Here is a 24,848-nt window from a genome sequence, read left to right on the forward strand (position 1 = left end):
TCACAGTTCGCTCTTGGTTTCGACTGATGATAGGTGTTGTGTTCGAGCTGATGTTTCTTCCCACTTTGGTTCTGCAGCTGTAGACTTACGCATTTTTATGGTTATATTAAAGTTAAATGCTGCTTTAATGAGTTAAGAAATCTTAATCTGTTTTAACAACATTTTGCAATGAAATTATATTTTTCTTAGAATGGCTTGCAGCAAAAGCTTTGATCAGCTCCACACTAATTTGCAAACAGCTGTGGTCTGTGCCTTAACCTCTTTACTCCCTCAAAATTTTTTTAAATAAAATTACTTATTTCTGCCTTTCTCCTTGGCTATTTCTTCAGTAAGTTAAAAATTATCCCCTAAAAGTGATGGTGACATTCAAGCTCTGATTTTTTTTGAGCTCTGAGGCTTATGAAAGGCCAATATAACCAACTGTGGTTGTTTAAAAATAGCAAAATGAAATCGGGTTTGGGAGAGATAAGAGCTGCCTTTAAAACAGATACTGTCATCAGCAAACAAAAGTAATTGAAGATATGCTTCTAAATTTTGGGAAATTATAATTCCTACAATTATAATGAAAAGTCAAAGATGAGTTTAACAATCAGTTTGAAGATAAAATGAACCTACTTTACACTCAAGACTTGTAGGTTTTTTAGATGAATTAATGTAGCTCAGATTTTTGGGCAAATATTTGCCCTTTTCTATTCAAGGACTAAGAACTGTTGTGGAGCATACTTAGCAGGTGTTCAGCATGTTCAAGGGTCTGATAAGATCATGTAATAGTACTTCATTCATTTTTTTGGATATGTAATCTTTCCTACTCAAGCCACTACTCCTTGAAAGAAGAGTTACTGCCCATCCTAAGAAAGTCTGAGTGTGTTGGAAATGTTGGTGTCCTATAACCTTTGCCAAGTCCTCCCTGTGCTTGTGATACACAGAGATTTCTCTGTTTTCAAGTATAAACAGGATATCAGGTTTCCTGATACCGAGAGATGGGAATCTCTTGTGTTCATTCATAAAGACAACTATGGTGCAGATGATAGAACCAGCCTAAAATTGAAAATGAAAAGTTTTACTTTTTTTTGTCATGTCACTGCCATCCTGTTTTGCCGCTGAACCCGAAGCTGTAATTTGTGTGTAGAGGTTAAAAATGCTGCTTCCATGAAGTGGGACCTTCCCTGGGCACCCCAGCTGTGCCTGCTGGAAAAATACAATGTGGCTGCATGCTGAACTAAATAGGGGACCTGAAATCCAACCTGTGTTGGTTGTGGCATCTTTTCAGCAGAGTGGGTTACACACTGGAGAAAACGGGAATAGGAGAGGAGCAGGGAAGTGAGCCAAGAACTGAAGGGGAGAGGGGATCTGGGGAACAGGCTTGACAATAATAATAGAAAATCTGACTAATTTGTAGTGTGGCTCACTACAGCTGCTTGCTTCCTTAACAGCCTGAATGAGTTTTGAACTGTGGCTTGAGTGGTTTTAGCACATTTTTTCTTTAAATGCATCCAGAAATGAGATTTTCTTGGTCTAAAGAAGCTGTTACACCTTATGAGCTGTTCTTTATAAGTAATTAATTTGAGTGTTCTTGACTTCAGTTGTGTTTTGAGCTGTTTTCTTTAGAACTGCCCTGAATACTTCTCTTTGCTTTTGATGTTTTATAATATTCAAATAAATATTATCTAACTTTAAAAAGAAGAGAGCCATATTTCAATTTTTTTTAGTTTTTCTTTTCAAACCTCTTACTATTGCCATTGCTGTTTCCTGGATGGTTTTTAATTTAATACACCAATGGTCCAGTGTGCCCAGAGTTTTCAGTCTCATATTTGTTGATACAAATACAGAACTCTTCTGCCTGTGTTCTTTTCTCACAAATTGTCACCAATTTGTGCTTAACCATAACCCCCAGGATCTCACTATTTTTCAGATCAGATCCAACTTAAAGTGCGTTTCACGTGCAAAGAAGGGCTCAGTAGCATTGTCTGTGTTAAAATGTATAACTGAAGTTCACTGCGTGCTCGTGTACTTAGTCATTCAGAGTTGAAGTGGGTTTTCCTGTAGTTCTTAGTAGCTTAAAACTTAAGCCAGCAGGTTGCTAAATAGGAGGTTTTCGACTTCTCTTCCAGATGCTGGTTCCAGTGTGGAAGAAATGGAATTCAACTGGGATGAGTATCTAGAAGACACAGGAGCAATTGCAGCCCCCCATGGATCTTTTAAACATGTGAGTAAGGGAGTGTTTGTTTACTTACCATCTCCTACATTGTTTTTTTGATACACTGAATGTTTAGGGTTTCTTTGAATTATTTGATGCTCTCAAATCAAGACTAATTAGAATCATGTTTCTTAAAGAGAAATGAGGAATTTCACTTTTTTCTTATTGTTTCTCATCTTCCTTTCTGTATGCACCACAGGGTAATCACATCTACAAGTGCTGAAAGTTAAGGGGCTCCTAGTCTTTTCTGCACCAGATGATAAACTTGATTTTTCCCATGAAGTCCAAGCTGGCCAGTCTCTTTCTTCTGTTGGTGATTGCTACTGGACAACTGCTATGGAAGAGCTAGCTTTAGAAAGTTGGTGGCATAGTTCTTGAATGGCAGAATTCAAATGTGTTCTCAAATAAGGTTTTAATGGTGTCTCTCAAGGAGGCCAAGGAGAAAATAGTAGCTCTGCCAAACACTTGACTGTAGTAGCTAGAAAACTGATTAGGATAATTGTTGATCACAGGCTTAATGGATAGGATGAAGTCTTGATAAGCTCTTGTCTTTGCTCTTGGGATATCTTTAATCAAATGTTTGGTAAAATCCTGGAACGCACTGTCTTGTTGGGTGAGATCTGAATGTGAAGTCTGGCTTCTTGGGCTGGGCCATCAGTGAAGGTGAGCTGTGTAGAGCTGGTTTCCAAACTTCTTGGATCTCTCCCAACAATTGAAACACCTTCCAGACTGCCAGCCTGTATCCTTATCCAGTGCTTTATCAAAGTTACTATTTAATAGTCTTTCAAAGACTGGCAATGCATCTTTTACCATGGCAGTGAGGGTAGTGACTTGTGTGTTGTGCACTGCTTGGAAAGCACTCCATGGTGCTCAGGCTTTTGAGCTCAGTATCACTACTTTCAGTACAGGAGACTTAAATCAGCAGGAAAACAAACAGGTCTGTGAAGGATCACAATGCATTTTGAAGCCAAAAGCAACTTGCAGAAGTGCAAAACATTAAAGTATCTTTTAAAACACAACAGTTGTGTTAGTAGTAAAGATGAACATTAAATGCGGACTTTACAGAGGTTCTTCCATACACTGGGATGTAATTGTCATTTTTTTGTTCAAAATAAACATTCAGGTATCTCATTTCTGAAGGGGAGAGGCCTATGCTTGCTTTGTTTTTCCTTAGTGTACAAAGGCTCTAGCAAGAGTGAGCTGACTCAAGGTGGTGGTGTCCATGAAGCCCATATTGAGGGAGTGATATGGAACAGGAGCAATGGCATTTTGCAGTAGTGTGAGGAGCGGTCTGTCTGCTCCTCTGATGTGGTTTGCCTTACGTGATCTCTGTTAAAGCAGCTTGCTATCATAGCTCAGACTTTATACAAACTAATTGTAATGCCAGCTTTATGGTGGTGGCCAACTGCATTAACATTGCAGTTATATTTTGTTAATGGGTGGGAGACACGCTCTGAATGACTTTGTTACCCCTGCGCTGCACTCTTTGCCAACTCAGCTGTGTCAAACAAGAGGACTGATTGCTGTGGCCACGGTCAGTAAAAATACAATTAGGTTTAAAAAAAAAACCCCAGTTTGTATTGGTATTATTCCCTGCGTGTGTAGGACAGGGTGCGGTTTTGCTGGTGCGAGCAGCATTGTGGCGGGGAGCGCGATACTGAGCAGGCGTGGGCGCAGCCGAGCCGGGTGCCCCGGTCCTTGTGCCTGCGCTGGGTGCTCTCTGATGGGCATCGCGTGGGGGGAGGCCCGTGGGTCACGAGTGAGCGTGGTAATAGATGGCTGCGTGGCCAGAAGGGGAGCCGCCAGGCATTTGCTAGCAGAGCTCCCTTAGAGTTTGTCTGGAGGCCAGTTTTGATGTTCTCTGTAATAAGCTTGGCATAAAATTTTGGAAAGTTAATGCTGACACCGAATTGACAAGCAGAGAGAGGAGCATATTTACAGCAGTGTCACATCACCTAGATCTTGGTGTTAATAGAAATTCAGTAGTGCAAGGTCATATGCTCAGGATTTCTGCTGGCCATTAGAAGGCAGTGGTTTGGAAAAAGTAGAGGAGGAGAACCTCAGTGCCTCCCAGTGGATAATGACAGCCTCTTTATGTGATAAAGCCCTAAAAAATGTCAGTGTGATTCCAGAGTACATCAGGTGAGAGATTTTCAGTGGAGAGCATACAGGTGCTGATGTGTCTGTGCTAGCGACTGGTGATCCCTCCAGCTGGAATCTGTGCGGTGCTAGTTGCATGACTTGAGGAATGACATTTTTATAATCTGTCATCAGGAGAGCTAAGGGGAAACTGCTTTTGTACTCTCGAAAAAACAGAGTGGAAAAAAATAAGCTGAAGAATAATATTGCCGCAAGAGCAAATGGGCATATATAAATAAATTAATATAAATAAATTTTAGATGGAAGCTTAGGTTTTTGTTTGGTTCTTTTTAAATACTGGAGTAGAGCCACTGTGACCAATCTCCCATTATGAGTGGTGGGCTAAAAATACCTAACCCATATTGTAGGATGGTGCATAATCAGGTTAGGAAAATGTAATCCATGGTTACACAGCCTGTGTTAGCAGAGAGCTACACTTGCTGATGGGAGAGAGAACATTTTTATGTTTGTATGCTTATATAATTCTGAAAGTTTTGCTCCTACTATGAGCAACATGCATTGGAAAATATAAGCCATTTCCTCAAAGTATGCGTGTCCTAACGTTTCATTCGTTTGCATTTTTTAAAATTAAAAAATATTTGGATCAAAGTGACTATTTTTCCTACAATCTAGCAGGTAAAAGAGATTACCAAAAATCTGTTGTTGCACTGGATGCCTGTGTTGTCATTCCTGCCTCCCCCTCCCCGCCAAGTCTAAATACACTTTCTCTAGAATCATTGAATGCTCTTTTTAAATTCCTTTCAGCAACTTATATATGTGTATGTAAATATTAAAAATAAGTTAGTGTTCGGCATCATCTGAACGCGTGTATTTGCTGTGTGTTCTTGCATGCTCTTAATACTTCTTGTCCATTCTTTATCATTATCTGCTTCTGAGCCGAATCGGAGGCCCAGGTGTGACCCTGGCGTGGCGCAGAGCCGGGGGTCGGTGCTCCAGGGTGGGTGCTGCCTCGGCAGGGCTGTCACCAGCCGCGCGGGGCCATCGCAGCTCGCCGGATGTGCAGCAGGAAGCTGCTGCTCTCAGACCCACTGCTCCAGAGAAAATAGTCTCAGAACTTCCACAGCATCTCCTGCTAGCCGGTCTGCCCAGCGAGCCACCCTCAAGAAACAAAGTTTTATGCTTCAAACCACTTAGTGGTGTCGTCTTGCCCAGCTGCCAGGAGAGGGTGCTAACTTCTTGGTCTCTGCTGTATCCACAGGGGAACATCAAGGACAGTGTTTGAAAAACGCACCTGGCTTCAGGGAAAGCTCCATCTGTTGCTGTTGGTTTTGTTGAATGCAGCTCTCCCCATCGTGAGGCTTTGCTGAAAGTTTGGGTATAGAGAGCTGCACAGATTTCCCAATTCCTTAGATTTTGTATTGAGCTTATGGCTTTTCACTTGGGAATCAAAATATGAAGTCTTTAGTAATATCTCTTCAGCAAGGGAACTTATCTTTTTGAAGCGGTGACCTCTGTAATACCACTTCAAAACGCCTGCAGGTATTGGTTCCTGCTGATTTTGTTTTTAAGAAGAGGTTTCTCTAAGTGAAAGGTATTAACCTAGAGGATGTGAACAGTTAATGGGGACATATGCTTTTCTTTCTGATGTGGTTCTATTAGTTTTATTTTTAGCAAACCAGTATGTGCTGTCTGATGAGACTATAATAGCTATGGCAGTTACTGAACCATCAGTGCAGAACTGGTAATAAATAACCCAGAAAATATCTACTGCATCTGCATCATACTGACAGCCTTTCTTGCAGTTGATTCAAAGAGGGAATAGAATTTGGGACCACTTAAGAAAGAAAACACCCGTTACATTCAGCTGAGAACAAGGGATTAACATGTTAGATTTTTAATTAATACTGAGGCCATGGAGTTAAGCATAGATCAGAAACATACTGTAGTGAGAGCAGAACAGGGTCTTTCTGCTCTTTCAGAAGTGTTCAAGCTAGGAGAAGTTAGGGATATTAGAAACTTGATGTTTTGCCTTCTCTCTTGAAGTTCGCATTTCAGTATCTGAGTGCTGTGCAGTCAGATTCCTCACCTGCACATAATACACACACACACAGAGCACATGCAGTATTTGCTGCTTTGTTGTTGTCAAAACGTGACTTCACTGAAGAACACATACTCCTTATGTTCCATGCAATTTACGTAACAATGCTACATACAGAATTATTCAGGTTCTTGGATAGAGACATTAAAAATCCTTATTCTGCAATTTGTGCAGATTTATGACTTCTTAAATGAGCATGACAGAAGACACAATGATATCCTTATCTAAAGCACGTGTATGTACTTTAAACAGGCTCTGTGTCCAAAGAGGGTGAAAGACATAGTTTAACACAAAAAGTCAAAGTTGTGTTGCTGAGTTTGACCTTTAGTTTTGCCTAGCGTAATAGCCCCGCTGTGAGTTAGAAAGCCTTTCAGTGATGGCTGAAGTATTGTCCAGGGCAGGAAGATGAATTGCAAGGTATTGATTTAAGGTTGAAAAGATACTCTGAAATGCAAAGGAGATTTCATTAATGATGATTCTGTGTGCATTCCAATTTGGGTTACATAATGGGATGAAGTTGTTTCTCTGAAGAGACTGGATGGCATTTGGCTTGAGTTTTTTTGCTAATGAAGATGTCTAAATTGTTTCCCATTTTGTTCCACAAAGTTTCTGGGAGGTGCTCAGAGGTGATGATCTTCTTCCTCTTCAGGTGGATACAAGTTTGCAGAATGGCTTTGCACCTGGTATGAAGCTAGAAGTTGCTGTCAAGTCTGACCAAAACTCCTACTGGGTAGCCACCATCATTACTACCTGTGGGCAGCTGCTCCTGTTGCGCTACGATGGTTATGGGGAAGACCGCAAGGCTGACTTTTGGTGTGATATCATGACAGCTGATTTACACCCCATTGGCTGGTGTGAGCAGAACAAGAAGATTCTCAAAGTGCCTGAAGGTATTGGCTCTATATGCAGAAGCAGAGAGTAGGTTCAGAAGTACACTTTTGTCCTTTGTAAGCCTGGCAGGTAGCCTTCATAATTGCTGTTACGTGCAGATGGTGTTGCTGTGATGACAAGTTGAGGTTGTCTGCCATGTTTTTCCAAAATCCCATGACTTACAATAGGAGATTGCTCTTTCACCAGGGAGAAGTTAGCTTCATTTCAGAACTGGACTTATTTTTACAAGAGGCTTGTGGTTATCTTAATCATCACCCACCAAATTATACTGCTGTGTCATTTCCTTTAGAGATTTTGTTGCTGTTTTGTTTCTTCTTTTAAGATGTTACTGGTGAGTTTGTGGCAGATTATTGTGAATTAGGCAGTGCAAGAATGTGGTAGTGTCTTGATTGAGTAATCTTTAACTGTCAGAAAGAATCACAGTCTGTCTTCTTCACTTTTCACTTAGGTATCAAGGACAAGATACCTGACCAGGAGGAATTCCTTCAGCGGGTGCTGAAAGGAGCATGCAGTGCTCCTGCTAACCTGCTGGAGGGGGTAAGTTCTGCGATGTGCTGCATCATGGGTTTTGTCTTGATTTTTCTTCTTTTTCATTAAGGGAACCCCTATTCAGATTGTCAGTTCAATTCCTTTTTTAAGCTTAGGAAGCATTGTAATATGCTGCTGACCTTAAATTTCCGCTCTCTAGTGTTCCCTGTTTACAGTATTTAATTTTGATAGTGTTGTCCTGAAACATATCTATCACTGCAGGTTTGGTCTGTTCATTAATCCTATGAAAAGAAAGACCTTTTGCAAACTCCCTTAGATTTCAGTCTTCCTTCTATTCTCCTCCTTCATCTTCATACAGCTCTAAGGAAATAATCCTTTATTTGTATAGCTTCCATGTTGTCCCCTTTCTCAGTTGACTCCCTTAACTTTTTTTTTTTTTTTCCCCTAATGGGCAGGTTATTATTTTACTTAAATCTTGCATCTTTGCTAGTGAAGAAATTTTGTCCCCTCCTCTGCACTTAAAACAATGTTTGCACCTTGTATCAGTGTCTGTAAAGTACAGAATATAACTTTTTGGAAAATGCTGTTGATGTCTTCTTTACAACTAACATTTTTATCTTTGGATGTTTTCTGCCTAGTCATCTTTGTATGCTAGGTGACTCAGTTTTAGAGAGAGATTATTCATGTTTCCTTCAAACCTCAAATACGGAAGTGGTAATGCTTCTGAAAATGACGAGGACTTGTGTGAAATGTGTGACTGTATCTGCAGGCAGTGCAAAAGCTCTGATGCAAGCACCAGCGATTCTAACCATTGGTCATTTCTGTTGTCTTGTGTTAGTAAGGGATCTGTATTGATTTACTTCTGTATTCATACTTTATTTATACAAAAAGAATGTGTATAAAGAAGTGGAGGTACGGGATTTTTTTTGTTCTGTTGTGTGGAATAATTTGTGTTCCTTTTTGCAGCTTCACAGAGGGAAAAATCCGTTGGATCTTATTGCACCAGGCTCCCGACTAGAACTGCAAAATGTCCGGGATTCCCTGGAAGCCTGGATAGTCAACGTGGTAGAAAATGTTGGTGGGAGACTTAAATTGCGATATGAAGGGCTGGAGGATTCTGAAAAATTTGACCAATGGCTCTTCTACTTGGACCCTTTCCTTCATCAAGTGGGGTGGGCAGCTCAGCATGGATATACCCTGCAACCACCTTCAGGTACTTCAAAACATGTGTCTTTTATATAGTGATCAGAGGCTAGAGAATACTGCTGCTGCTTTTGTGCTCTAAATCTGCCTTCTGGGTGCACATGGTGGTCATGTAATCAATGTGTGATCTGACAAATACTGTACCTAATAAAATGTAAGTGAAAACACCAGTAAATAGCCCTACAAGACTTTTCACCCACTCATTCAAAAGTTGCTAAATGGTTTTGTCTGTCAAAACTTTCCACCTGTTTGTAGAAAGGGGGGAACTGAGGAAGGGATTGCCTTCATGGGTTTTTTTGGTAGGTTTGTTGTATTCCTGGGGGGGAAGAGTCATCTTGTTTAGAAGTACTGCTCAACAGGAGCTTTTGCAGTTGTGACTCCAAGTCCACTGAGCTAATTAAGGCACTATCTAAAGAGGTGACACGTGGATATGAAAACGTCCTTAATAATAGGCGCCCAGAGAACAAGCACATGGAAGTGGAGGCAGAGATTGGGACAGATAACCGTGTTGTCCAGACTTGTGCATGTAAGGGTGGGTCTTCAAAGAAGAGGGGCATAAAACGTCTGAAACACAAATGGATTGTTTAGGAGCTGAGCAGTGATGTAACATGTTTCCTGATGAGGGGAGACCTTGGGATAGAACTGGAAAATGTTGAGCATTTACCCTAAAGCCTTTTTGCAAAGGCAGGTGTACTTCTAGGGTTCTGGCACACTGTGCTATTAGTTGGGGAAGTTCGGGTTGTTTAGAACAGTTGTTTTGGTTGTGGGTTTTTTTTTAACATTTTCCTCTTACAGCAAGAAGAAATCATGCTGAGGAAACCAAACCAATTTCTGTTGAAACGACTGAGCATATTGCCTCTTCTAATGTTTCACCAATCTCTGCATATTGTGAGCAAAGAGATGCCAAATCACTGATGTAAACTAGATGGGTGAATTCCACAGCACTATTTAAGTGAATAATGTATTTTAAAAATATTAGTTAGCTACTAGATTTGTTTCCTTTTTATATCTATGTTAGAGCTTTGATATACTGCTTTGTCCATGATGGCACTGGTACAAATAGTTCCTCTTCTGTCAGAGGTGTGTGGTCTGCAATTACAGATGCTAAAAGAGTAACTTAGGCAGCTGGGACAAACTTGTGGAACATTTATTGAAACTTCTGCTTGTTTAAGTGTAAGACAAGCAAGCATTACCCGGCTAGGGATTTGTTTTCTGGTCATACATTTCTCCAGTTGTTTTCCTTGGTGGTGATGTGATCTCTGTTTTCTCAGAAAAACTAGACAGGGCATCATATGGGTCATACAGTGTTGCTTGACTTCAGTCCCTTTTTTTAACACATCCAAATGTTGAAGGAAACAGTAAGTTTTTAAGAAGGGAGGTGTCTGCACTGATTCAGAACAGATATGAATTTAGCAGTTGGAGAAGCACAAATCAAAACTTTTAGCTTTATTGCTATGTGTTCTGAATGAAAAAAAATAATGAAGAAGACTAAATTCACTGTTTTCCTTTCTTTTTAATCAAGCCATTAGGTCCTTGAAGAGCGAAGCAGATTGGCAAGAGATCCTGAAGCAGGTGAAAGAGGAGGAAGAGGAGTCATCAGTTCCTACAGATCTCTTTAAGGTAAAGACACAATATGTGTAGTTTAATACTGTGGATGATACAATGAAAATGCTATATTCTCTCCCTCTGGTTTAAAAAAGTAAGAATAATAAAAAATAACCATACTATTCTATAATTCTTGTTAAGTTAGACAACGTACCCGTCAGGAGTGCGTGAGCCATTACTTGTCATACTGGGAAAAATCCCTGGTTCTGATCCTTCATAATGGCATCTCTGGTGGTTCACCAGCTGATCTTGTGGATTAGTGTCCTTCTAGAGGAGTGCAGGGTTACTACAGTCTCTCTAATTGTGTGAGTACATTGAAGAGTTTAACGTGTGTAACATCTAATCTGTAACCTGACATAGTTACACATGGTGTATAAGGTGTCCTCTTATATCCTGAATGTTAGCAAATGTTACTAATGAGTCTGAATTTAAATATATATGTATTGAAATAAAGAATAATAATATCGACAAGTTTTGAGAAGTAGGAATGTAAATTTAGTCCTGCAAGTTGTTAGTTCATTTTTCTCAGTTTTGCTTGGACTCATAAGCAGAATAGAAGAGAAAATCCTGTTGCTTTGTAATGTATTGGGTCATATAGAGAGCTGGATATATATAATATCATAACATACAGAGCAGAAGCCCTGCTTTTCAGGTTTTTGTTAGGCTGAAAATGGAGACTTTCATAGTTCTCTTTTAGTGTAGCTCATGATGAGCGCTAAAAGTTAGGGGGGAGAAAAAAAAAAAAAAATCTGTAGACTTACCAGACTACCCTGTATTGTGAAATCTTGCTTCTGTGTGGAGAATGTCAGAGGAAGAAATCTTGCGGACTCAATTTTCTAAACCTCACAGAAAACTCAATCTCAGAGAGCATACTTCGCCTTTTCTCTTCTTTATAGAGAAGTTGCTGGTACTCTGACATGTTGATTTCTTAGAACTAATAAAACCTGAAGTTACCCTCTTCAGTTGAATTATGTAAGGTATGTCTCTTTTTGATGGAGAAAGGCAGATAATCACACTGATACATAATTTTTCAGGATAAACCTGTGATCGGAGAGCATTCATTCTCTGAAGGCATGAAGTTAGAAGCTGTAGACCCAATGGCTCCTTTTGTAATCTCTCCTGCTACAGTTCTCAAGGTACCAGGGTTCTTTAACTTGTCCTGCTAAAATTTAGTTCTATTACTGCTTCTGTTCTTAAATGCTCAGGAAATGATTGTTAACTGATTATCTTAAAATCTTGAACTAGTTTTGAAATTAAGTATTTTGTATGTCTCCCTCAGGGTGCAGGTTGCTATGAAAAAGAATCTTTAACAGCTGATGGTGAAGCCGTTGGAGGATTTGAATGGAGGGGAGAAACTCTATAAAGATACAAGCTCAAAAAATCAAGTGTCTAAAATTGTCAAACCCAGATTTTTAAAATCAGGTGTAATCCCTCATCATCTGAGCATTCAGTTGAAGATAGATTCTGAGGGTTTCATTTTTCCAAAAGCTATGTCATTACTATGTACAGGCTCTGACATTTAAGTGGCCTGATTTTCAAACAAGGGCCTGCACATGGATGTAAAAATTGAAATGAAAACTCCCCAACATAATCACGTTTTGAGCAACTTCTATCTTCCTGTGTTAGTAAGCAAGTGAAAGGTTCTAAAGAGACCTGCTTTGATGTAGTAAACCAAAATCTTGCTGAAATGAAACTAGAACATATTTTTAAATCTTTTTTTGTGCATTTTTCAGGTACTGTTGCTTTTTATTTAGGGCAGATAGTCTCTCAATATAATATCTTATATTTTGGTGGTCTCTCTCTTTTAAACTCTAGCATACATTTTCTTCAAATAAGATGCTCACTTGTTACTAAAAGGTGCGACCAGTTCCAAGCAAAGCAAAATAATTCACTTTTCTTCATATTTTCTTGTCTTGCTCATAGTTACTTCAGGAGTTTACTGGTTTTACTTGTGACAGTCCATCCTGGGACACAGTTCAGCCTTGTTAAAATAATCAGTTTGTTATTACAGAATGGTAGTAAGACCACAAATTCTAATTTCTCTGCGTTTTTCGTAAGAAAATTTCATATAGCACTTGATCACCTTATTTTTGAAGTGCTCATACATTACCTATTATTATTATCATTATTGTTAAGTTTCCGGGTAACGCAGAGGAGTCTGCTGGTTTATGAATCCCGTAGATTGTCTTCTATTTTTTTTTTTTTTTAACTCCCACAGTATTTCAAGATAAAGGGTTTCCATTGTGCAGTGTTGCTATTTAATAAAGTTATCAAAATGGAGGAGAGGGAGCAGTAGATCAGAATCTGCTACTTACAAGACCACATGGTTCTCTTTTGGCTAACTACAGGTATACAATGAAAAATACTTCATGATAGAAATTGATGACTTGAGACCAGACCGTACAACCAGCCAGTCTTACATTTGTCATGTCAACAGTGCTGGTATTTTCCCTGTGCAGTGGAGTCTGAAGAACGGCTTACATCTCAGTCCTCCGCCAGGTATGTTTGTGCAAGCTTGTCATCCTCGCTCCTCCTTGAAGGAAGTGCTTCAGAGCACTGTGTTTAGGACAACGCTTTTGCAAAAGAGTTAATGTAGTAATACAAGCAAAGAACACGAAAGATCAAATTCTGAGAAACAGGAGCTTTGAGTTAGTAAAGCTGAAGTTTCCTGGGGATGTGCCTGGATTTGAGAAGATGACAGTGGCTGGGGATGCTGGTCATGCATAAAAGCCTGAACATTCGAATGAATGGAGTATGTGTTCCAGGGCTGAAGGCAATGTTGATTTCAGCATTAATTAACATGATATCAGAAGCTTATAGTCTTTGCATTGGATTTTTGCTTCTGGTCAAAATGGAACATTGTTATCCAACATTTTATAGTATTTTTATAATATCTTATCTCTTAGAAGTTAATGAAGTTTTTTTTTTTTTTCAAGGACCAATCAGGCAATATAGCAGATTGCTGAAATATTGCTTCAGGACATAAGGGAATAGGGGAAATATCCTCAGCTACTGAAGTATTTATTCATTTTCTCAAAATGAAAATGTCAATCATATTGTAGAACCAGGGACTCGGTACTCTTATTCACCATCACAGAATTCGGAATGTCTTGTTCTAGCTGCTCGTGAAAGAACAAAGTCCATAGGATGTTTGTCTCTTGCCTTTCCTTGAGTGAGGTACAAAAAGTGGCTTTGCTTCGCCCAGCATTATGTAGAATTTTGCGCGTGAAAGATGAAATCTCACTTTCTAGTCATATGACCAGAGCTGACAAAAATTTTAAGCTTCTCTTCTCTTAGTCCCACTGAAAATGGTGGGCATTCTGAATTGTGTGAGGCCTCAAGAGCCCTACTGACACTGATGAAACAGAAAAATAAATAGATCCTTTTCTGAGGGGTAGTTGAACTTCACTGTTTTAGATTGCCATGTTATTACTATATTCTTAGACTAGTTTTAAAATTTTATTTGATTTCTTAAACCCTTGTCACAGGCATCCGTTGTAGGGGAGTGCTTCCATGGTACTGCTGAAATAACTCCTGTAGTTGTCTCCTTGCTAATATTACTGCCAGCCTCAAACTACCATGGCAGAACAGTTCTGCACTCAGTTCCCTTCAGTTACTCGCTTTTTATTAGATCACAGGGGAGTGAAGTGTTTCCTCCAAGAAGAATTTAGTTTGTCTTTTTCTTGGAAAGATGCTCTGTCTCCTGATGGACTCCATGTTAAGGCTCTTCCCTTCAAAATGTATTCCAGATTTACAGCTGTTAGCAAACTTGATGAGCCTCTTAGGATGCCTAACTGCTCTCTTTAATTACTTAGCTTTTAACATGTTTTTGAGAGAGTAATATGTTGGTATTGTGCTCATTTTGAGTGCTGGATTTTTAAAAGAAAATAAAGTTTCAGAGCTGACATGACATCAGTGAAGTAATCTTACAAAAACTTTTATTGAATTTCACCTGTACCCTGTGAAAGGGTGTGAACACTTCCCCATGTTTCGATTGCTGCCTTTGTGTGCTTAGCAGATGTACTTTATTCACGCTTCAGGTTGCTCTCTGTGAAGTCACATTTAGTTTCATGCCATTTTAAGTCAAAAATTGGAATCAAGGTGTGACAGTGCCCAAAGCTCCTCTGCACTGAAAGTAGAGGACATCTCAAATACGTGAGAACCCTGTTGTGGGCTGACCTCAGACGGCTCGGTGAAGCCCTAGTCAGCTGACAAACTTGAGTGACCCACAGATTTCAGTGATCTGTACTTATGTCAGTTTGAACTTAGTCTTGTGCTGTTAATCTAACCTATTTGCTTTTTCTTCACTTAGGTTATCCTGGGCAGGACTTCGATTGGGCAGACTACCTCAAACAATGTGGTGCTGAGGCAGCTCCCCAGAGCTGCTTCCCTTCGGTAAGGTTCTCTTGCAGAAAAATCTCTCTTCTGTTGTGTGAATGACATTCTTGATTCCAGGGAGAAGAACCTTTTGCGTGTTTTTGACTTAAATTACTTTTCCAGGTAGAATAGAATAGAATAGTTCAATTGGAAGGGACCTACAACAATCATCTAGTCCAGTTGCCTCACCTCCTCAGGGCAGACCAAATGCTAAAGCATGTTGTTAAGGACATTGCCCAAATTAAACACTGACAGTCTTGGGGCATCGACCACCTCTCTAGGAAACCTGTTCCAGGGTTTGACCACCCTCTCAGTAAAGAAATGCTTCCTAATGTCCAGTCTGAACCTCACCTGGTACAGCTTTGAACCATTCCCATGCATCCTGTCACTGGATACCAGGGAAAAGAGCCCAGCTCCTCCCTCTCCGCTTTCCCTCCTCTGGAAGCTGCAGAGGGCCATGAAGTGGCCCCTTAGCCTCCTTTTCTCTGAACTAGACAAACCCAAAGTCTTCAGCTGCTTCTCACAGGACAATCCTTCCAGCCTTTTCACCAGCTTTGTTGCCCTCCTCTGGACATATTTGAGTACTTTAACACCTTACCTGTGATAACTGAGGAAACAGAAGAGTTAGTAGAGTGCAGATGTATGTGAACTGAAGTAGGTACATGCCAGTTTCCTATATAAGGAAGTGGTGGACCAAATGCTTCAGTTGTGAGAAAGCAGATCGAAAATAAATGGTTGGTTTGTGAAATTGAGATGTGTAAGAGTCTGTGGAATAGTCATAAAACAGCATCAATCCTTGGCACTCCTGTAATTGAAGAAACAGAGTGTTTTAATACACCTTATTTTCATTTACTTAGTGTACTCTTTCAATCTTCCTTCCTTTCAGCTTGAAAAATTAATTCAATTGTATTAATCAATACCAAGTCATCTTAAATTAGTACCAGAAAATCATTTTATATTAATCAGTGCCTGAAGTATTTGCTAGATTTTGAGCTTTTGTTGGTTCAGTGACAGTATTGCTGTCTCCCAATGCACAATACCTTGTCAAGCAGAAAAGGGTGCTATTAACACCTGCCTTCCGATTCCATTTACAATACTTGGGCTATTGCAGTGCTTAGAGGAAGAAATTAAAATGAATAATTACCATTTTTTTGAAGAGGGTGTTGCTGGCTATGAATTCTTGTTGCCCTTGTTCTGTCTTGTAAGCAGTGGCACCTTAGAACAGGTCATTGAATTTATTATCCCTTTTCTGAGAAGAGTTGATCACTGTAGGCTAGTTCCAGAATTCATAATGTATTGATCCTATAATTATGTTGCAGAATGACTCTGGGAGGAAGAGTCCTCTGTCTGGCTGTTACTTCTTATGTTTAATTCAGGAGCTTCAGCGCTCAATAAATATCCATGCTTATGTTTTAGGATTTTTTTTATAAATGTGGACTGAAATGGTGAATAAAGTAAAATCCAACTTATCCAAAAAATGTAAAATTAAAAGAAAGCTTCCTCTGCTGTCTGCCAAAACTCAATCTGGATGAGGCAGGAATGTTATTTGCATACATAATGTGGACATCCAAGCTAACATAATAAAATAGAGAGCCTGGCCAGACTATTTGTCAGACTTACAACTTAGGTAGCAAGCAGCAGAGAATTCCCGGTTGCTTAGAATGCACTCAATCCTTTCAGTGAGTGTCAGCATCCTTGCTTTTGAATACAAACATGTTCTTTTCTAAGTCTGTCTGTAGAGCCTTTTTTAACTTAAATTCTTTGTAGTTCGTAATATATCTTACTTGTTTTCATTGTGCTAATTATCTGAAATCTTCTCTGACTGTGTGAGTATCTTTCTATGTTACTCAAACACTGAGGCTTTTATGTGTTGCTCCTGTTCATAGCTATTCATATCATATACTGGATATACAGATGGTATTTTACTGAAGTATTCTGTATTTTTCCTAGTTAACTTCTGACCATGGATTTAAAGAGAATATGAAACTTGAGGCTGTGAACCCAGTTGATCCTGAAGAAGTTTGCATTGCTACAGTCACCAAGTTGAAAGATTCCTACCTCTGGCTTCAGCTGGAGGGTAAGCCTGATGTGGGAGAATAGCACTTGCATTGACTCCTCAGGTTTGATGATGGTGCTACAGAAGAATATCTGGAGCAAACTCACTGTGTGCAGAGTATGGACATCAAGTCACTGCTTCCTCGGGGAAAACACAGCAAAAAACCCATTTGCATTGTCTGTTTGCCAGTTAGCCTTGGATGGCAGTGCTTGTTTAAGCCAGACAGAAATGGCATTTATGCATTGCAGTGTGTCAGTGCTAGGCTAGTGCACTGTGTGAAGTGCTGCTCGGTGTCTTGGAGAAGGCAAGGGCCTTATAACAGTTTTACAAAGGAGTGACTTGCATTCTGAGAAAGCTTTGGCCAGATCTAGGAAGAAAACTTGTAGAGAGGTTCTTCGTTAAGATAGAATAGGCCTGTGTCAGCCATCCTCCATTATAATTCCATTTCTTGATTGGAAGTACATCAGCATGCACTTACTATGCACTGTGCTTCTCTGCTAAACTGTGGATGGCAAATTCCCATTTCCAGCCTTTAGGAGGAAGCAAATGAGGTGAGGAAAGAATCTGGTCAATAAAAGGGGATGAATAAACAATTGGTGTTGTGTTCCAGATATGCCATAAGTAAAAGCAGCTTCACTGGCAAACATATAGCAAGCATTAACCAAATGAGGTTTTTTATTTTTATGAGTTGTTTCAATTTTTGTTTCTCTAAACTGAACAGGTTCCAAGAAGCCCGTCCCTGACTGTATAGTGAGCGTGGAATCAATGAATATATTTCCAGTGGGTTGGTGTGAAACAAATGGATACCAGCTCAGACCTCCTCGCAAAGCAATAGGTATCATCAGTTCTGTTCTGTTTGCAGTGGTTAGCTGGGTTGGTAGAGATGGCAAGACCTTCAGGAGCAAGCTACTGCAGAATTATTGCTGGCATCACTGAATTTGGAAACATTTGGAGAATCTGTGCCTTGCGCAACTGTTCCCCTGGCTGTTAGGTCCAGTTGGAATCCATACAACAACTCCAAAACAGGCAGTGTTGGCTTGAGACCCTTGCATCCTGTACGAGTGCATGGAAACGATCCATTCGTCACAATAAAGAGATTGTATCTGTGTGTATGCACACACACCCGTGCTATGCTTATACTTTTGTCTGAGCTGTTCTTGCCATGTGTCTGACCCTGATAATGATTTTACAGTGGCACTTGTGCAAGTAAAATCAATGCTGTAACAAAGTGGTGTTGAGTGTGTATATGTTTTGGAGATGAAATAAAGGGCACTAGCTTTCTAAACAGGCCAGATGGTAATGATCCCTTCATGACAAAAAGTTGAAAAGTAAATCCTACTGTTTTAACTATACTAGTAAATAGGATAGGATAGTTTCTTATCTTAACTGGTTACTCAGCTCTGTTTATGAAAGTTTAATGGGAGTGGGAGAAACTGAAGAACTTCCTGAATGTTTATTGAATAAGATAATAAAATTGTAAGATTGTAATGAACTGTCATTTACTGCAAGTCAGAGCAAGAGAAACTAATCTTGAGACCTGTCTGCACTGCCAAGGGCAGAGGAGGAAGTAAGGGGAACCTAATTAGAGAAAAGATGCTTTGAAAAAGAAATCCAGAAGTTTGCTGGGGCCAAAGCCTGAAATTGCTGAAGAGGCACATGTTCCATTACCTGGTTTAATATTATTACCTGATTGTGAAAGCCAGAATTAGCAAGTGGGCCCATCACTGAATTGACTTTCTTGATTGCGACAGTGTTTTCCTCCACAGCCATAGGCTTAAGTCATATACGTTTCTAACCAGCTAATTTCATTCCGTTTCAAAGTTAAACAGTGTTGAAGTTACTGTGCCAGTAAAGTGGTGAGTTAGGCCTATGAACCTAACCTTTCATTAGGTTTTAGCACCTTTGTGTGCTGAAAAGGAAATCATATAATTCCTTTTTGACTGGTATTACAGGTAGTTTAGGGGCTATGATGCAAAGAGGCACAAAAGGTGAGATTTCCTAGAAGACTGGGGTTATGCATGCCTGATTTAAAGACTTTGTAGTGAAAGTTGAAGTAAAGCTTTTGGGTTACTTCAAATTACATGGGCCAGCATGTCGCTAGTGCACGTGGCTCAGCTATCTAACATTGCAGTGACTTTGAACATGGCTTCTTTTTGACATACAATTTAGAGGAAACGAGTCTAATATATATATTGTACTAGAAGCTTCATTTCTTTGCCTCCCATACTTTGCTGTTTATGTTTTCTTCTTCTTCCTTTCAGTAAACAAGCAGAAAAAAATTGCAGTAGTTCAACCAGAGAAACAGTAAGTACCAGGGTTTTTGCTTTTATTTTTTGTTGAGTTTGGGTTTTATTTTCTTTTTCTAATTGGTAAATCCTGTTGTCTTAGGGGAGATTTGGCTTTACAGGAATGCTGTACCGAGGGTTGAGAGATTCCACAATCCATTTGTCTTAATGCTGGTAGTTCCTATTGATGTTGAAAAAGAGCTCTTGCACTGCTTTAGTAGGAGATAGAAAGCATGGGATTTATTTTTTAGCAATTCTAGTGCAACTCAGCTGAATTATTGAATGGGTCAAGTCATTGAAGTTCTGGGGTTGAAACTGTTGAGCTTTCATTTTGAAAAGACTGCATTATCTGTGAGTATTGGAGTGCATTTAAGCATAACTAGCCTGATCTTAAGACTGTAAGTTTGTGCTTGAGCCTTTTTCTTAATGGTGATTAATGGGAAAAATTGCTGGATTCTCTTTTGCTTGTGTTCCCTTCTCAAATAATAGTTTCCGTAATGTAAACGTGCTTAGAAAATGTGGCTGCCTTAACATGTAGCTGTGATTTTGCACAGTTGATCAGAAAATCTGGCTTTAGTGTGAGTCATTCAGTAGATGAACTTCTAATAGTTCCTTCCCAGATGAAATTTGGCCCAGACTAGCCAAAAAGGAGAGTCCTGCTGATATCCACAGTTTGTCTATAAACTCTCTGTCATGCATATGAAACTTCTTCATGTGAGCCTGCTCAAAAATGCTCAGTAGAAAGCCTGACAGTTGGTTTTATTGACTCTTACAGCTTTACAAACACCAGATCTGTCAGTAGTCCTGCCAATGTTTTCATTGCTCCTAAAATACTGAGCAGACTGCTCTTCCATGTTTTGTAATTGGAATTCTTACCAGAGTACTTGTCATTTTGGTTGTATTTTGTTTAAAATCTATTTTTCAAAATGCCTAAGGTAAGACTATACACTGCCTTGCGCTATGAATTGTGAAATGAAGTTAAAAGGAGGCAGAAAATGTAAACTAGTCAGTAGTGTTGTGTGGTGTGTCTATCAGTGTGGTAGCCAATATAGTTCAAGTAAGGAGTAGGAGTACAGTAGTCCTTTTGAAATTGAATTTGATAGTACTTGCATGTTGTTACTGTGAAACAGGGGAGGTATAAAAAACAGATTAATGATGCTGGACCTGGAGGAAAAAAAAAAATAATTAATGGTTGGGTTTTAGTAGCTGAGAGGTGACTATCCTTACCATCTGCCCCTTCTCCCAATCTTCTTTTCATTTCAGAATTTTGTCTTCAAGGACAGTTCATGATGGACTAAAGAACCAGGAACTGAACTCTTCTGACTCAGGTATTGATCAGAGAGGGCAGGCTAACAAAGACAAAATCCCGTAATAGTTCAGCTGTGTCACTGTTCAGCTACTCAACACTCTTCTGTTAGGAGAGGGAAGAGGAGGAAAAGGTTTGAAGATTTTCATCCCTTATTGATTTGTTGAACTTCAGAAAAGAATGAAACAAACAAAAAACCATGCAATTACTTGTGTCCTGCAATTGATATGTGCATTAAACCTGGAAATTAGATTTTTATACCACATCTCCCTCCAGCAGAGGATATGTAGAGCCAAATGTGTACTGTGACCTATGCAGATGATTTATTTTTTTTTTAACTGTCACCCGTTATGTTTAATAATATTGGGAGAACCATAGCAGGCACGCTGCATCTGTACTCTTGAGTTGTTAGATTCTAGCTTGGGGAAGCAGGTTTGTCTGTTTTTTGTGATAACTTCATCATCATGATAAACAAAAGCGATTCAAACAGTAAATGGCTTTGTGTGCCAGATGGCGAAATCTAATAATTTTCTAAACTGTTGCAAGACTGAATATGATGAATAAGTACATCTGCTGCTGGTGAAACAGTCATACAGATCTGTCTGTTTGGCAACAAAATGCCTCTTCTGCTGTTTTCTGTACAGTGAAATGCACATCTGAAGCTGCACCAAATGCAAGCTTTGTAGAAATGATTCGTGCTTGTTTAGCATTTTAATTCACTTTTAATAGTCGTACTGTAAATTTTACTTCATTTATTTATCTGCCAGTTATCAACTACTGAATTTAAGATCTTTAAGTGGTAGTGTTGCTCAATCAAGAAGAACTACAACACTGATAGGGTAAAGCAATTTTGTACTTATACATAAATATCTTGCAATACATATTATACATAACTTTAATTCTGAGCAGCATTGAACCATTTAATAGATTTAGAAAACTTGATGTCACTTCATCAAAGGTCACTTCATCAGGTGCTGCATCTTATGTTTGCCAATTGAGGGGAAAAAGGCTAAAAATGCAAAGCAATGTGATACTGCAGTTTAGGAGAAACAGTGGAGAATAACTTTGCCAACTTCTCTGGTATCAGAAGTTTTGGGGAAGTTTGGGACTGGAAAATTTATCTGGAATTGCTGTGTAGGGACTGCTTCTGCTACCAAAAAGTTGGGATCATCGTCTTCTTGCCTGTTCGCACTGGTATAATGCCATGAAGCATCAGACTAGCCAGGAAGAAATGTTTCTTTTCTGATAAATGACCAACTTTATTTCCTGTAGTTTAACCATTTGCAAGCATGCATGTGAAGTATGAAAAAAATATTGGCAACGTGAAATAACTAATGCTGTCATTGAAAATGTGACATGAAAACTACCCCAAATTCATGTCATTCAAGACTTTTTCCCCTCCTTTTTTTACAGCAGGCAAAATACTACATATTGAAAAAAATCGTTCTTTGCTGGGGAGGTTGTAGCATGTGATTTAAATCTTTGCTTTCTCATTTCTCAGTGGTAATTAATGGAAAGTACTGCTGCCCAAAGATCTACTTCAACCACCGGTGCTTCTCAGGTCCTTACCTTAACAAAGGCAGGATTGCAGAGCTTCCTCAGTCTGTAGGACCTGGGAACTGCGTTCTTGTTCTCAAAGAGGTGAGGTAGTTGTACATAATGGACCTGCAATATAGCAGTGTATCATAAGCGCTCCAGTGTCTCTCTAATTATAGATGAGTAAATAGTAAATTTAAGCCAATAATGAGTAAAGAGGGTTTTTTAAATAAAATCCAGTATAAATCATGGACTGTTGTATGAATGGCTGGAAAGAGTAAAAGCCTCTCATTTATCTGAGTTACAGACAGCCTTCTACTGCTAAACTTTATTTTAGGTTAAAACAGAGTAACCTGTAATTACCACAATCAGAGGAGTTAGTATCTTTTTATAGCTGTAATAACTGCTTCAATTTTAATTAACAGAATTTAGCTTCAGATAATCCCAAAATTCCTTTACAGTTTGCATGCTGATGTTAAAACAGAGGAAATACAGATTTGCTTAGTAGAAATGGCAAACTATTTTCAGTAATTGGAAAATTAAAAGAATTCTTTTTGGCTTTAAGTTGAATATGATTTGCAAAGATCAGATGAAATTGTGGTTTTGCTTCTAGCATAACTGAGGGAGGGAACAAGGGAGGAAGAGGCCATTCTTTAATGTCAGAGAGCCTCTTCTCCACAAGGTGTTTCACAGCAAATTTACAGATACTTTAATGCAATGATTATTTTTCTGAAGTCTCCAACAAAGATCACAGAGTGGTTGTTATCTGACCCAAGAGGCTGAAACTTTCCCAAGGCATAACTATATGTGCACACTTGAGCTCTCATGAAATGATCACTTTAAATGGCTCAACATCTCTGGAGTCTTTACCTTCCCTACCACGTATCATAATTGGGGGGGACCTTAAGAAAGACTTTCTGAAAGACATGCTGTGAAACAACTGTCTGGTGGACAAGAGTCAAGCTGATTATTGAAAAAGACCGATTTTTGCATACAGAGAAGTACCCCATCCTTTCTGCAAGTTTCAATACTCTGATGTAAGCACTACAAAAGAGCAAGTGTGAAATTCTGTGGCAGCTTCATTTAACCTTGAAGGTTTAACCTGCTTCACTGCCTGAAAGCATAAAGTATGCACAAATCCTGCTGATGTACAGATGCTGAGCGTTGTAGAAAGCTGTAGAAAGTTGAGCACTGTAGAAAGTTCAGCCAGTATGCTTAGTTGTATTCATTTCAGTTATGACTCTTGCTCAATGTATCAATCCTAGAGTGAGTTTGCTACTTGCATTATATTTAATACTCATCTTTTGAACTGTAGACTTCTGGATTGCTGCATTAGACAGAATGAAGCTGCAAGTTTGTTATGTCAAGGTTCTGGTGCACCCAATTTGGGAACGATTGTAATAAGCACATACGGAAAATAATAATTGGAATGCACATTTTATACTATCCCCTGCTAACTTCAGGTTATTCACAACTTTGAGTTACTTCACAGCACCAGAGAAATTCTCATTTTGTTATAGTACAGGCCTTATTGTGTCTCATGAAAGCAAAACAGAGGAGAGCTTAAGATTCTGCAGTGTGATTTTGTAGTAAGTAGCAGGTTGGCAGGCAGCAAAATCCTGCAGCATTTTTTGGCACATCTTCACATGTCAAACAATCTAAGATAAGCACTTAGATTTACCCAAGGTTATGCAAGTTTTGTAGTATTCAGACACAGAGTTTAATTTAGTGATGTGTAATTCAAGGGCAATGACTTGGAAATTGTTAGATACGCTCAAGACTGCAGACAAATTCTGAAGGTTTGGCAAGGCCCAAAGTGTCGACTGCTCTCAGTTTTTCATTTTGGCAGTATCAGGAGGTATCCGTAATCCTGCTGTGAATGAGTGCTTTGATGCTAGATAATTTGGATGAATAGAAGTAATTTCCTATTCTACCCTGGCACTTTAAAACAGATTTATTGTACAAATAACTCAAATGTATTCTCTCCTCCTCCCTCCCTCACTGTAGGTTCTCACTTTATTGATCAACGCAGCTTACAAACCTAGCCGTGTCCTGCGAGAACTGCAGTTGGATGAAGAGGCTGCATGGCATGGGCATGGAGAGACCCTAAAAGCCAAGTAAATTCTTCTCTTGTTCCCTGCTTAGTTGATCCCAATAGCAACATTCTCTGCAGTCTGTGCTTCAACTTCTCACATTTTAGAGAAGGAAAAATTGCTTATAGCATATCAAGATGCTGACAGCCATTAAACTTCCAAATCTTTATAAATTTCTCTATGAATGTCTGGTGAAGTGCATCTGATTTTAACGCTCGTGAATGTGCTAGGTGTGCTCTGTTACTGGCATATAAGCAGCTAGTGGTCAAGTAAGAATGGTGTGGTACTGGTACAACACAGCATATATGCTGGCAGACCTGCAGATGAGGTCTAAGATAATTTAATTCACCTGAAGATAATTGTCAGTATTTTAAAGCAGAAGCACATACTTCTTAGGACACTTCTCAGACCTCCATGCTGTTTCCACACAAATATCTCAGTGGAAGAAGAGTATTCTGAAATTAAGTCACAGCAATGCTCTGAAATGGCCTGGCCTGGAAGTCTTTCTACAACAGCCTACCCTAAAGTACTCCCTAGTTTTTCTGCTGAGCCTTTTGGGTTGGAGCTTCTTCACAAGATTATTTTGTGGCTAGGAAAAAAACAGTGATCATA

The 24,848-nt window shown here is 39.3% G+C and overlaps 1 protein-coding gene across 3 annotated transcripts in view; it reads left to right on the plus strand.

Moving 5' to 3' along the window:
• The window catches only part of SFMBT1 (Scm like with four mbt domains 1), a 90,232-nt gene that overhangs the window by 55,605 nt on the left and 9,779 nt on the right, over positions 1-24,848 (plus strand). For all 3 annotated transcript variants that reach the window (XR_006165976.1, XM_033004640.2, XM_042799672.1), the window contains exons 3-16: positions 2,112-2,206; positions 7,045-7,285; positions 7,735-7,823; positions 8,742-8,988; positions 10,501-10,598; positions 11,618-11,719; positions 12,932-13,082; positions 14,896-14,978; positions 16,911-17,037; positions 17,738-17,851; positions 19,278-19,320; positions 20,565-20,629; positions 22,109-22,248; positions 24,151-24,260. Coding sequence is in view for 2 of the 3 variants with exons in the window: in XM_033004640.2 (XP_032860531.1) it covers positions 2,112-2,206; positions 7,045-7,285; positions 7,735-7,823; positions 8,742-8,988; positions 10,501-10,598; positions 11,618-11,719; positions 12,932-13,082; positions 14,896-14,978; positions 16,911-17,037; positions 17,738-17,851; positions 19,278-19,320; positions 20,565-20,629; positions 22,109-22,248; positions 24,151-24,260 (1,705 nt within the window). In the remaining variant the exon portion in view is untranslated. The remainder of the gene's footprint in view (positions 1-2,111; positions 2,207-7,044; positions 7,286-7,734; positions 7,824-8,741; positions 8,989-10,500; positions 10,599-11,617; positions 11,720-12,931; positions 13,083-14,895; positions 14,979-16,910; positions 17,038-17,737; positions 17,852-19,277; positions 19,321-20,564; positions 20,630-22,108; positions 22,249-24,150; positions 24,261-24,848) is intronic.

Source organism: Tyto alba, unplaced genomic scaffold (genome assembly GCF_018691265.1).
Source record: "Tyto alba isolate M040663 unplaced genomic scaffold, T.alba_DEE_v4.0 Super-Scaffold_3, whole genome shotgun sequence".
Classification (NCBI taxonomy): Eukaryota; Metazoa; Chordata; class Aves; order Strigiformes; family Tytonidae; genus Tyto; species Tyto alba.